At 44.9% G+C, this 13,375-nt stretch overlaps 1 protein-coding gene across 3 annotated transcripts in view; it reads left to right on the plus strand.

Moving 5' to 3' along the window:
• Positions 1-13,375, plus strand: part of UNC5A (unc-5 netrin receptor A) — a 650,811-nt gene that overhangs the window by 602,314 nt on the left and 35,122 nt on the right. For all 3 annotated transcript variants that reach the window (XM_077265710.1, XM_077265711.1, XM_077265712.1), the window contains 2 exons: positions 4,108-4,257; positions 4,901-5,065. In XM_077265710.1, the coding sequence (XP_077121825.1) occupies positions 4,108-4,257; positions 4,901-5,065 (315 nt within the window). The remainder of the gene's footprint in view (positions 1-4,107; positions 4,258-4,900; positions 5,066-13,375) is intronic.

A 13,375-nucleotide genomic window follows, 5' to 3' on the forward strand; every position in this document is an offset into this window, starting at 1 on the left:
AAATTTAAAAATCAAAGTTATACTCACCTATCTGCCGATATTCCATAATGCTGATGTCTCACGATGATCACTAACTCTGCCACATCTGGTTGGATTGCTGAGTGGTCACATCAATAATGTTACCGCTCTGCCCGGCAACCAGATGACACTGAGCTGGAGGTAACCTTAATTACATCACCACCAGTCATAAATAGGTGTGTTCTCACGCACAGCTCAGTGTGAGCTGGTTTTCGAGCTGAGCAGTAACATTTGTCACAGCTCAGCAATGCAAACAAATGTAGCAGAGTTGATGATCGTGGTGGGACATCAGCATTATGGATTATGGGCAGACAGGTGAGTATAACTTTCATTTTTTATTTTTACACTAATAAATGGGTAAAAGAGGGTCGGACAGTTTTTTGTTAAAATAAATGACTTTACTCTGTATGTGTATTTTACTTAAACTTACGGGGTTAGTAATGGGAGTATCTTGTAGGTGCCTCTCCATTACCCCTGGGCTTGATGTCAGCAAATATAATACACCTGACATCAACCCCAAAGCTATTTCCCCACTTGGCAAAGCACCAGGGCAAGTAGGAAAAGCCGAGAATAAGCACCAGAATTGATGTATCTAATGGATGCGCCATTATTGTGGCAGCTGAGGGCTGGTGGTTTAGTCTGGGAGGGGGCCAATATCTCCTTCCCAGCCTAATAATATTAGCCATCAGCTGTCTGTTTAGCTTTTGCTGGTTATTGAATATAGGTGGGACCCAACATCATTCTTTTAGGGGTCTCCCATTTTAATAACCAGTAAAGGCTACACGGCTACACAGACAGCTGTGAGATGATATTAATAGGGACCCTTTAATGATATTGGCCCAATCCCAGAATAATAACACCAGTCCCAGCTGTCCGCTTTCCCTCAGCTGGTTAGCAAAAATAAATGAGACCCAATGCCATTTTTTATTTTATTTATTAGCTTGATATATGTACAGTAAAATACACATGCACTGCACTAAGTATCTCACTGAAATATTTATTACTATGGACAGGCACCGACTGTTGGATACTCTCATCAGCGCACACCTGCTCTCATTGCTCTCAGCCAGACTAGGCATACGCTGATGAGAGTAGTACTCAATAACCAACACCTCACCAGCGGTTGCTTTTTCACTGCCGGTCACAGCTGCTAGCTCACATTCTGTCATCTGAGTTACAGGATTGGAACTGCAACGCTGTGACAGGCGGTAACGTGTTAGGTTACCGCCAATCAAAGAGGTTTTTCCTGCTCTGTCACACAGATGGCAGCGTGGGAACTGCCAGATGTTCGGGCTCCCTGTTCATTTAAATAGGGATGGGTTTGAGTTTGGGTACTGTTCTGGCATCCAAACCAAACTTTTTATAAAGTTCGCCTGAACGCGACAGACCCAAACATCCTCGGGCCCACTCATCCCTAGTTAACATGTCTGTGGATCCTGTGATTTTAATAATTTTATGACTTTTCCTTCTAGGTGTTACAATTTCAATGTTGAAGATTTTATGAACATGGTGTAACATTATCCTTGTATTATACATTATTGCATGTATTCTTTTATACATCTTTCCATCTGTGTTGTAATAAGTATATAGTAATTGATTGCATGAAAGGAGGGCTGCCATGTTGTTTTCATAGAGCAATCATTCACTAAACCATCATCCCACCAACATATTGTAGCTATGAAGTTTAATTTAATTCATAAAGTGTATTATTTTTATTATTACTATTACTTATTTGCATAGCACCATTAATTCCATGGTGCTGTACATGAGAAGGGGTTACATCAAAATACAAATATCACTTACAGTAAACAAACTAACAATGACAGACTGGTACAGAGGGAAGAGGACCCTGCCATTGCGGGCTTACATTCTACAGGATTAAGGGGAAGGAGACAGTAGGTCGAGGGTTGCTGTAGCTCCGATGGTGTTGAGGTGGTCGTGTGGTCATTGCAGGTCGTAAGCTTCTTTGAAGAGGTGGGTTTTCAGGTTCTGTATGAAGGATCCAAATGTGGTGGATAACCGGACAGAGGATGGGGGATATTTGGGAGAAGTCTTGGAGGCAATTGGGTGAGGAGCAAATAAGTGTGGAGGAGAGAAGGAGGTCTTGGGAGGACCGGAGATAACGTGGGGGAAGATTTCGGGAGATTAGTTCAGAAATATACAGAGGAGAAAGGTTATGGATGGCTTTGTAGGTCAGTGTTAGTAGTTTAAATTGGATGTGCTGGGAAATTAGGAGCCAGTGAAGGGATTTGCAAAGAGGGGAAGCAGGAGTGTAGCGATGAGAGAGATTAATTAGTCGGGCAGCAGAGTTAAGGAAGGACCGGAGGGGTGCAAGAGTGTTAGAAGGTAGGCCACAGAGGAGGATGTTGCAGTAGTCGAGGCGGGAGATGATTAGGGCATGCACAAGCATTTTGGTAGAGTGAGGGTTGAGGAAAGGACGGATTCTGGAAATATTTTTGAGCTGGAGGCGACAGGAGGTGGTGAGAGCTTGGATGTGTGGTTTGAAGGACAGGGCCGAGTCAAGGGTTACTCCAAGGCAGCAGATTTTGGGGACAGGGAAAAGTGTGATTTCATTCCATTTTGATAGATAGATCAGGTAGGGAAGATATACGAGATGGAGGAAAGATAATTAGTTCAGATTTGCCCACATTGAGCTTGAGGAATCGAGAGGAGAAGAAGGAGGATATGGCTGATAGACACTCTGGAATTCTGGAGAGCAGAGGGGTGACATCTGGGCCAGAGAGGTAGATCTGAGTGTCGTCAGCATATAGATGGTACTGGAAGCCATAGGACCTTATGAGTTGTCCCAGGCCGAGTGTATAGATTGAGAAGAGTAAGGGCCCTAGGACAGAGCCTTGAGGGACACCAACAGAGAGGGGGCGAGATGAAGAGGCAGTATGGGAGTAGGAAACGCTAAATATGGGGTTGGTAAGGTATGAGGAGATCCAAGATAGGGCAAGGCCTTTGACACCAAAGGAGGAGAGGATCTGTAGTAGGAGGCAGTCGTCAACTGTGTTGAAGGCAGAGGACAGGTCTAGAAGGAGGAGTATAGAGAATTGTCTCATCTGGAACAATGAGGTAGCCATCTATATATCTGATGCCATTTAAACAAGACATAGATCTCCTCTGTGTCATATCTTACATTTGCCACTTTAAGAGAAACTGGCATCTTGTGCATGTTGATCAGTCCATGGACAGCATGTATCAGGCACTGGCTATATTATCTCATCCAGAGATATTTCAAAAGTTCTTTAAACAGGGGTAAAAACCACTATACACAATCATGTGGCCATTATTTCTAAAGCATTGTGTTTGAAAATAATGATAACAGCTAAATCACTGATGCATAACTTGAACCTTCATGGCCCCAATGGAAGTGTAACATGGTCTGTCCTACCAAAACCTGACTATCCACTGAAGCCATTCATTATAGTGGTCTCTACTTCTGTACCAGAAAAGCCTTTTAGGCCCAAAGAGGCGCCAGGACCTGGGTGTGCCTTTTACCTATTCACCCTTAAGAGACCATTTTTTTCAGGTTTTTAAAGCAAAACATATATACAAAGAAAAAGTGTCCTTCTTTAGAAAAGACAGGAAAATGGTAAACTCCTTCAATTAATCCGTTGGCATTAATCCTAACAATTTCAGTGGTACTATGCGGCTTTTCATTGTTTATGAATGTTGTAAGAAACCGCTTATTGCAGAAGCTCAGTTACATCCGTCTATCAGGATGTGCATTGTTGGCCTCTAGAGAGTTCTCACTTGAACTTTGTTCTCATCAACTCAAGATTGTTCATCAGCTGGGTAAGAAAAGCAGCTGTGCCCAAATAGGCATCTGTACCCATGAGGATGGTAGCCAGACTCCAGTGTAGGGTCACTAACCCTCTACACACACATTGGAAGCTTACAAACAGATGTAAGCACCACATAATACATCAAGCTATGTATGATGGATGCAAATTGCCAGTATAGACAAAGAGCTAGGTGCATGTAGATGTACTAATGCGGATATGTTATCGGACCCGTTTCTCCAAATGCATTAATCATGTACAACATGTTTTATCTCTATAATTGTGTGTGTTTTTCCCACAGGAGGTCATACAGCTGGAGAAACAACAGGGGGGGCAGATGTTAGATGAGCCGCGGATCTTACATTTTAAGGATAGTTATCACAATCTACGCCTTTCTGTGCATGACATGCACAGCACCATGTGGAAGAGCAAGCTCTTGGCCAGCTACCAGGTATAATCGTTGTCTTACTATGCATCAGAAATTGTTCAAACCTGTACACTTCACTTTCCAAGTTTTCCAGGTAATGAAAATTATTTTTAAAAGGACTTAGACTGGTTAATAATGAATGATGCAACATATAAAATTATAGTCGCCATCGCTGATCTCTTTTTCTGGCAATTTTCAGGTCAATTGGTCTCTTCTTCTTGAGTCACTGGGCAGCATAGTGGCATAGTGGCATAGGGCAGTGCAGGGGTCCTGGGTTCAAATCCCACTAAGCACTGAATTCCACTGAAGCACTGTGGAATTAATGGTACTATAAAATTAAGCATAATAATTTAATAATAGCCCTATATTTCATACACAAGAAATGCCCTCCCAACCGATCAAAGTGGATATCTGCCTCAGCAAGTGATTGGCTTAATTCTTTTTTTTAACAAGTATTTCATCATCTGGAAAACCCCTTTATTACTATCAAACAATGTGTAATAGAAAATTTGTAGCACAAATCCATACTTGATATTTGGCTTATTCAACAGATTGGCCAGCAGACCATAGTGCAAATTAGTCCCTTGCAATTCAGTCTGGTTAATTTGCAGCTTTTCTCTTGGAGTCCACCCTAATCACCATCTAATGATTCTTTGTCTTTATACAGGAGATCCCGTTCTATCATATCTGGAATGGAGTGCATGGGAATCTTCACTGTACTTTCACACTGGAGCGCTTCAGTCTCAGCACTTGTGACCTTTCCTGCAGGGTTTGGATATGGCAAGTGGAAGGAGATGGTCAGAGTTTTAACATCAATATTAACCTGAATAAGGTGAGATTAATCATTTTGTATAATGTGTGCCCTATGATACTTTTTTTCACATAAAAATGAAAAAAAAGCAGACTTGAAGACAGCAGAAAAATGTTTCTTCTTTTCTGTCTGTTCATTATACAATGAATATCAATGACCAACGCAATAGTGCATCGGGATGTAGAGTAGGCTTCAACTGAGGATCCAAACCATGTGGTACCCATTGATTAACACTAGCAGGCTCAGTTAAGTGTAAAATTAAGCTCGGTTGGAGTCCAGATGTCAAAACTCCCACCAACAAAACAAAAAACAAAAAAACAATTGAGCAATTTTAGCGTCTCCATTGGGTGAGGGCTTATTTTTTGCATGCTGAGCTGACGTTTTTAATTACGGTACCATTTTGGTGTAGATACGTTGTTTTGATTGCCCGTTATTGCATTTTAATGCAATGTCGCTGCAACCAAAAAACGTAATTCTGGCGTTTTGACTTTTTTTATCACTACGCCGTTAGCGATCAGGTTAATCCTTTTTTTTATTGATAGATCGGGCGATTCTGAACACGGCGATACCAAATATGTGTAGGTTTGATTTTTATTTTTTTATTTTGAATGTGGCAAAAGAGGGTGATTTGAGCTTTTATATTTTTTTATTTTTTTCATATTTTTAAAACCTTTTTATTTACTTTTGGCATGCTTTAATAGCCCCCATGGGAGGATAGAAGCTGCCACAACTTGATCGGCTCAGCTACATAGAGGTGATGCTCAGATCGCCTCTATGTAGCTGAATTGCAGACTTGCTATGAGCGCCGTCCACAGAGTGGTGCTCACAGCAATCTGGCATTAACAACCATAGAGATCTCAAGGAAACCTTTGGTTGTCATGCCGACGCACTGATGACCCCTGATCATGTGACGGGGTCACCGGTGTGTGGATTTCTGGCTGGATGGCCGGAAGTGCCTGTTAAAAGCTAATGTTTGATAGTGGCATTTAACTAGGTAATAGGCGTGGGTGGATCGCGATTACACCCGTGCCTATTGTGGGCACATGTCAGCTGTTCAAATCAGCTGACATGTCCCGGCTTTGAGGTGGGTTCAACGCCGAAGCCCACATCAAAGCGGGGGATACTGCCATCTGCGTAATAATACGTCCGGTGGCAGTAAGGGGTTAATAACTGGGATTTCTATGCCTCAGAGTAATTTGTGTCAGAGAACGCTATTTCAGGGCCAAGATGGGGAAATACTCATCTCCAAAATAAATATGCATAAGATGTTATATGGCAAAGGCCATTTCATAAGGAAGAATGGAACATTCTCATCCAAATTTCCAAATGTGGGAAAAATTCCACTTTATCCCTCTTAATACTCTGGACAGGAAGACTCCTTAATCCTTCCACAACCTTTGGCATACCTATAGATCATGGTCAGGTAAGGCTTCCCAACCCTTGACGCATAGATACATCATGGCAATCATGTACAGCACAGGAGCTGTGCCCACCAGGAGCTCGGCTGACGTAATAGCCGAGCACCTGTCACGTCACAACCAGGAATGATGTCCACACTGACCTCAGCTGTTTAACCCCTTCATGACCTTGTTGTTTTCTGTTTTTGTGTTTCCGTATTTTGCTCCCTGTCTTGCCAAAGTCAGAACTTTTTTCATTTTTCAGTCAATATGGCCATGTGAGGTCTCATTTTTTGAGGGATGAGTTGTATGTATTTTTCAAAGACACCATTGGTTTTGCCATATGGTGTAGTGAAAAATGGGGAAAAAATTCAAAGAGCAGTGAAATTGCATAAAAAAAATGCAATTCAACAATTGTTTTGTGGGTTTTGTTTTTTTTGCCATGTTCCCAATATGCTAAAACTGACCTGCCCTTTATGATTCTCCAGGTCATTGTGAGTTTATAGATACCAAACATGCATAGGATCTATTTTATTTAAAAAAAAAAAAATCAAACGTTTGCAAAAAATAAAAATAGCACCATTTTCTGAGACTCGTAGCATCTTAATTTTCCGGGATCTGGGGCTGGGTAAGGGCTTATTTTTTTGCACGCCAGTCTTTATTGATATAATTTTGCGGTACACATGATCTTTTTTTTGCCAGTTATTTTATATTATTGCAATGTTGTGGTGACCATAAAAAATGTAGTGATCGGATTAATTCTTTTTATATTTGATACATTGGGTGTTTCTGAACATGGCGATACCAATTATGTGTAATTTTTTATGGTTTTATTTTGAATGGGGTGAAAGGGGGGTGATTTTATCTTTTATATTTTTTTAAAACATTTTTTTTACTTGATTCAATATACCTCCATGGGAGACTAGAAGCTGCGATCATCCGATGACCTGTGCTACACATAGCAGGGCTCCAGCTATTTCATTTGTTACTGGAAATATAGGGGACTTCTACATCCCTTGTAGCGCCCCCACTGCCGCAGGGCCGAGGGGTACCCGGTACCGGGCCTCTGAGTCTCTGCTCTGGGGTTGTCACGGTGGCTAGACCCGGTCCGTGACCCTGCTGAGGGGCGTACAGTTATAGATGTGGATAGTGGTGGTGGTGCGGTGCAGTAAATAACGAGGACACCAGGTTGCAGTCTCTTTACCTCTTTACTGAAGGTCTCTGGGTCCTCAGTCCGGAATATGGTTCACCAGGCTGCGCAAGTCCGGCCGGTCCAATGGCACCTCCAGAGTTCTCCTCGCAGGTGGAAATCTGTGCCTTCCTGCTAGCGCTATGTGTTGTGGTCCTCCCCTGCTGTGCTTTCGGGATAGTCCCCACAACTGTCGTGTCTGTTTCTCATGTTCCCTCACAACTCGATTAGATGATCTTCTGCTAATCTTCCGTCCCTCCCAGGTGTTATGGTTGGGACGCACCCGTATGACGGGTAGGCTCGGAGCTCTTCCGGGACCCTAGAGTCGCCCCTCTCCACAGGTTGCCCCCTATGTCTGTGTAGGTGATTTAAGTGAGACAGCCCGCCTGTGACTGACTGTCCTGCCGTTGGTTTGAAGTATGGCTTAGAGCTCTGTACCTCCTTGGCGTTCCGGCCGCCGGTTGTTTACGCCTCAGTAGGATGTTGCCTCGATCTTACAGCGCGACTCCTACTGGTATTCTCCTTCTTGCTTTGATCTCGTTTCTCACTCAGCACAATAAATCTCGCTTCTTGTCCTTTCTTAGGGCACCGCCGCTATGAAGTGCAGGCGCGGTCCCGTAGCTTTCTCTCTGTTTGCCAGGCCTCTGTCAGGATCCCACCCCTGACAGGGACCCTACCGAATCTTCCCCTGCAACACCCTCTGCCACAAGGTGTTGCCTGGTTCGTACCCAGTCAGCGTTCTACCTAACTTCCCGCCTGACCCCCAGTTTTACCAGTATGTGAGGAGTGGCCTAATGAATAGTACCCTTAGCTCCCCCTGGAGGCCCGACTGTGAAATGTATTGGTGTATGTGATACCTGGTCAGATGAACTCCTTCAGTGCCATCAGACGTACCATAGCCCCCCTTAGCGGCGGAGCCACAGTACTGCAACGACCAGGACTCTGGGGCGCTGCACTCCCCCCCGGTTAAATCCAGTACTCCGGGACTGGGAAGAAAACAACAATACATGTCAGCAAAAAGACATACAATTTTTGTGAGTGCAATAACAATAAGCATATTTGAACAGAGCTTCCCTTTATGGGAGGTGAGGACACTTGAACGTTACAAACATGGTTAAGTACTTTTGAATAACTTACTATAAATAACTTTTCTTACTCAACCGGGTATTCTACTAAGTGCAAAATTTTTAAACATTAATTTAACATTGCATTTAAGGATGTACACTCTGAATCCACTAAAGACCTTCTTATAACACATTATAAGGCTTAAGCAACTGTGCTACATTCTCCTACTTTACGTCTGCAGGACCGCCTGTCCTAACTGCTCCAGGCCTGCTGCCTCTCCTTTCTTTTACAGGACCGCCCCATTCTGCCCGAGCCTACTGTCCTTCCACTACTATACACAGTATAGAACATGTTTTTCTTTCAGTTGAGATCAATGAGCCATCTCCATATGGCTCCTAAGAGGACTCACCACTAACCCCTACGGGTTCACTTCCTGTCCTCATTCTTTAACACATTATTGAACATTTCTTACAATCAACTAATTGGTTACATTTAACTTTCACATATCAACATCATCACTTTTTCTTTCAAGACATTATTGCCATCTGACCATCTTAAGGCAACACTGTACATAAGTGCAAGATGTGAACATCCCCTTTAAGAGGGGACCAAGTCTCTACGAGGTAGTGCAACTTCTCAAGCCGCAAGTCCGTATGCAGCAAGGACTCCAGTGCAGGTTCCAAGAACCGTATCTTTGCAAAGAGTCCGTCTTTATGTAAAACCAGTAGAGAGCACCTTTAAGAAGGTGCAAACTATATACAAGAAGTTTGTATCATGCATTGTTCATGATTCAGCAGTTCTTTGATAACTTGACAAAAGTAGAAAACAAACAAAAAGCAATAGGGATCCCGGGTCAACAAAGGGATCCCTTTAAGAATAACCCTAGACGGGTTTTAGAGCAGCAAAAAGCAGGGAAACAAACAGTTAACTATTTACATTTTCAGGTTTCCGAGGTTTAGTTGGACGGCTTCCAGGGCTGCACCTGGCACTTAACCCTTCTTGGCCTGGGCAAAGTGAGGTCCAGGGTTACACCTAGTGCTGGACAAACGCCGTTAATCCGTCTTTCATGTACGGTTAAATCATGCGCAGCGATGGAGGTCTGCGCAGCTTGAGTATGGGCATTTGCTGCAGCAGAGGTAGCGGCTGCTGCAAGATCAGTCACTGGAATGGAGTCAGCAGTTGTGGCACTAGCAGTCACTGGAGTGGTGCCGGTCATCAGGGCAGGGTCGTCCTTCATACCTGCTTCAGATGCGGTCCCTCCGGTGCCGGTCTGCTCTGCCTCCGCTGGGGTCTGGAATGCTAGCTGCAGGGCCTTGCGCTGCGGCGTTGTCATCTCCGTTTGCAGCATCTCGCTTTCCGGCAGAGCCTTGCCTTCTGGCTTTGGAGCGCTGGAACTTCTTTCTTGCTCCGGACCAGACGAGGCTGCCGACAGACGTCTGGTGAGGCTCCCGATGATGGTCTTCTTCCACCCGGCCTCAGTGCTCAGCTGCGTCTGCAGGAGGTCAGCGTCCACTGTGGAGGTCCGGCTGCGGTGCCTCTCCGGGTAGCTGGGGGAGTCCTCGGCTCTGACCCCATGCTCCGGCTCCTGGCGGCTGGCCATGGCGTCCTCCATGTCACTGACTTCTTCTTCCTGGTCCTTTTCCCGCTCTCTCCTTCATGGGCGGTTTCGTTTTCGTTGTCTCCGCCCTCCATTGAGAATCAGGAGGCGGATCTCGGCTGCTGACGGACACGTCCTCAGGACACAGAAATATTTAGACTGGGCGGCCATTGTCCTTCGCGCTCTTCAGCTTGTCTACGCCCACTCCACGCCCCTCTTCTTCTCCTGCGCTTCTCCTCAGCGCTGCAATGGCGGCGGTTTTGGCGGTAATCCTTGTAGTAATGGCAGCACACAGTTCTCTCAATAAAGCACAGTCCAAGCACGATAAATCACAGTTCCAAGGCACACATGACCTGACTCTTCAGGCTTAAGTAGATCCTGTTCGTGATGCCAAGTTGTAGCGCCCCCACTGCCACAGGGCCGAGGGGTACCCGGTACCGGGCCTCTGAGTCTCTGCTCTGGGGTTGTCACGGTGGCTAGACCCGGTCCGTGACCCTGCTGAGGGGCGTACAGTTATAGATGTGGATAGTGGTGGTGGTGCGGTGCAGTAAATAACGAGGACACCAGGTTGCAGTCTCTTTACCTCTTTACTGAAGGTCTCTGGGTCCTCAGTCCGGAATATGGTTCACCAGGCTGCGCAAGTCCGGCCGGTCCAATGGCACCTCCAGAGTTCTCCTCGCAGGTGGAAATCTGTGCCTTCCTGCTAGCGCTATGTGTTGTGGTCCTCCCCTGCTGTGCTTACGGGATAGTCCCCACAACTGTCGTGTCTGTTTCTCGTGTTCCCTCACAACTCGATTAGATGATCTTCTGCTAATCTTCCGTCCCTCCCAGGTGTTATGGTTGGGACGCACCCGTATGACGGGTAGGTTTGGAGCTCTTCCGGGACCCTAGAGTCGCCCCTCTCCACAGGTTGCCCCCTATGTCTGCGTAGGTGATTTAAGTGAGACAGCCCGCCTGTGACTGACTGTCCTGCCGTTGGTTTGAAGTATGGCTTAGAGCTCTGTACCTCCTTGGCGTTCTGGCCGCCGGTTGTTTACGCCTCAGAAGGATGTTGCCTCGATCTTACAGCACGACTCCTACTGGTATTCTCCTTCTTGCTTTGATCTCGTTTCTCACTCAGCACAATAAATCTCGCTTCTTGTCCTTTCTTAGGGCACCGCCGCTATGAAGTGCAGGCGCGGTCCCGTAGCTTTCTCTCTGTTTGCCAGGCCTCTGTCAGGATCCCACCCCTGACAGGGACCCTACCGAATCTTCCCCTGCAACACCCTCTGCCACAAGGTGTTGCCTGGTTCGTACCCAGTCAGCGTTCTACCTAACTTCCCGCCTGACCCCCAGTTTTACCAGTATGTGAGGAGTGGCCTAATGAATAGTACCCTTAGCTCCCCCTGGAGGCCCGACTGTGAAATGTATTGGTGTATGTGATACCTGGTCAGATGAACTCCTTCAGTGCCATCAGACGTACCATAGCCCCCCTTAGCGGCGGAGCCACAGTACTGCAACGAGCAGGACTCTGGGGCGCTGCACTTGGTAGCACAAATACTATAGAAAACTGCCACAGCTCCTCGGCCCCCCAAAAGAAATTCAATGACTTCTGCACTCCCAAGTACAAATGCCCCCTCTCTTTTGAGCCCCACATTTAGCATCCACATATTTGACATTTCTGTGGCGATGAGAGCCTGCTTATTTTATGGGGTCCATATCTCCAGAATCGCAAGGTGGGCACTACAATATATGGGCACTATAATGTATGGGCACAACAATGGCAGATTTGCAATTTTCACTCAGGAGTATCCACTGTTGCTCCTTTCTGGAAAACACCCGTAGAGTCAAAATCGTCACTACACCTGTAAATAAATTCCCAAAGGGTGTAGTTTCCAAAATGGAGTCACTTCTGCTCTTCTAGCACATAGAGGTTCCGTATATGAAGTCAGCAAACTATTCTATGATAATTTGTTCTCTTATCACATACCTCCCAACTTTTGAAGATGGGAAAGAGGGACAAAGTTTGAGGCGCACAACACGCGCTGCGGCAAATTTTAGGCCACGCCTCTGACCACACCCATTCATAACTAGTCACACCCATATCCACGTCCAAACCACACACATTTAGCACTGCTGATCACACTGTTTCATATACATTAATTATAAACAAAAAAATATGGCCACACAGTGCTCGATACTGCATAATGGCCACACATGATGCTCCATACTGTATAATGACTGCACATGATGCTCCATACTGTATATTGGCTGCACATGATGCTCCATACTATATAATGACTGCACATGATGCTCGATACTGTATAATGACTGCACGATGCTCCATACTGTATAATGACCGCACATGATGCTCCATACTGTATAGTGGCCACACATGATGCTCCATACTGTATAATGACCGCACATGATGCTCTATACTGTATAATGACCACACATGATGCTCCATACAGTATAATGACTGCACATGATGTTCCATACTGTATAATGACTGCACATGATGCTCCATACTGTATATTGGCCCCACATGATGCTCCATACTGTATAATGACCCCACATGATGCTCCATACTGTATAATGACCGCACATGATGCTCCATACTGTATAATGACCCCACATGATGCTCCATACTGTATAATGACCGCACATGATGCTCCATACTGTATACACTATGTTCCAAATTATTATGCAACTGACATTTTTATCGGATTTTCCTAAATGGTTGGTACAAATGACAGTCAGTCTAATAAAAGTAATCACCTGTTAGATTATGCATCACATTTTATTGAAGAAACCTCCCAATGATAACAGTATAATCTCCAAAATGAATAAAAACTTAAAATGTACTGTTCCAAATTATTAGGCACAGTAGAATTTCCAAACATTTGATATGTTTTAAGGAACTGAAAATGCTCATTTGTGGAATTTGCAGCATTAGGTCACATTCACTGAGCAAAAAAGCTATTTAACTCCAAAACATGGCCAAGTTACATTTTACCATAGGAGCCTTCTTTGATCTCACCTTCACAATTCCTGCATCCATTGAGTTTCTGCTTGTATTTCTTTGCATGAAGTCAGAATAGCCT

This window comes from Ranitomeya variabilis, chromosome 5 (genome assembly GCF_051348905.1).
Source record: "Ranitomeya variabilis isolate aRanVar5 chromosome 5, aRanVar5.hap1, whole genome shotgun sequence".
Lineage (NCBI taxonomy): Eukaryota > Metazoa > Chordata > Amphibia > Anura > Dendrobatidae > Ranitomeya > Ranitomeya variabilis.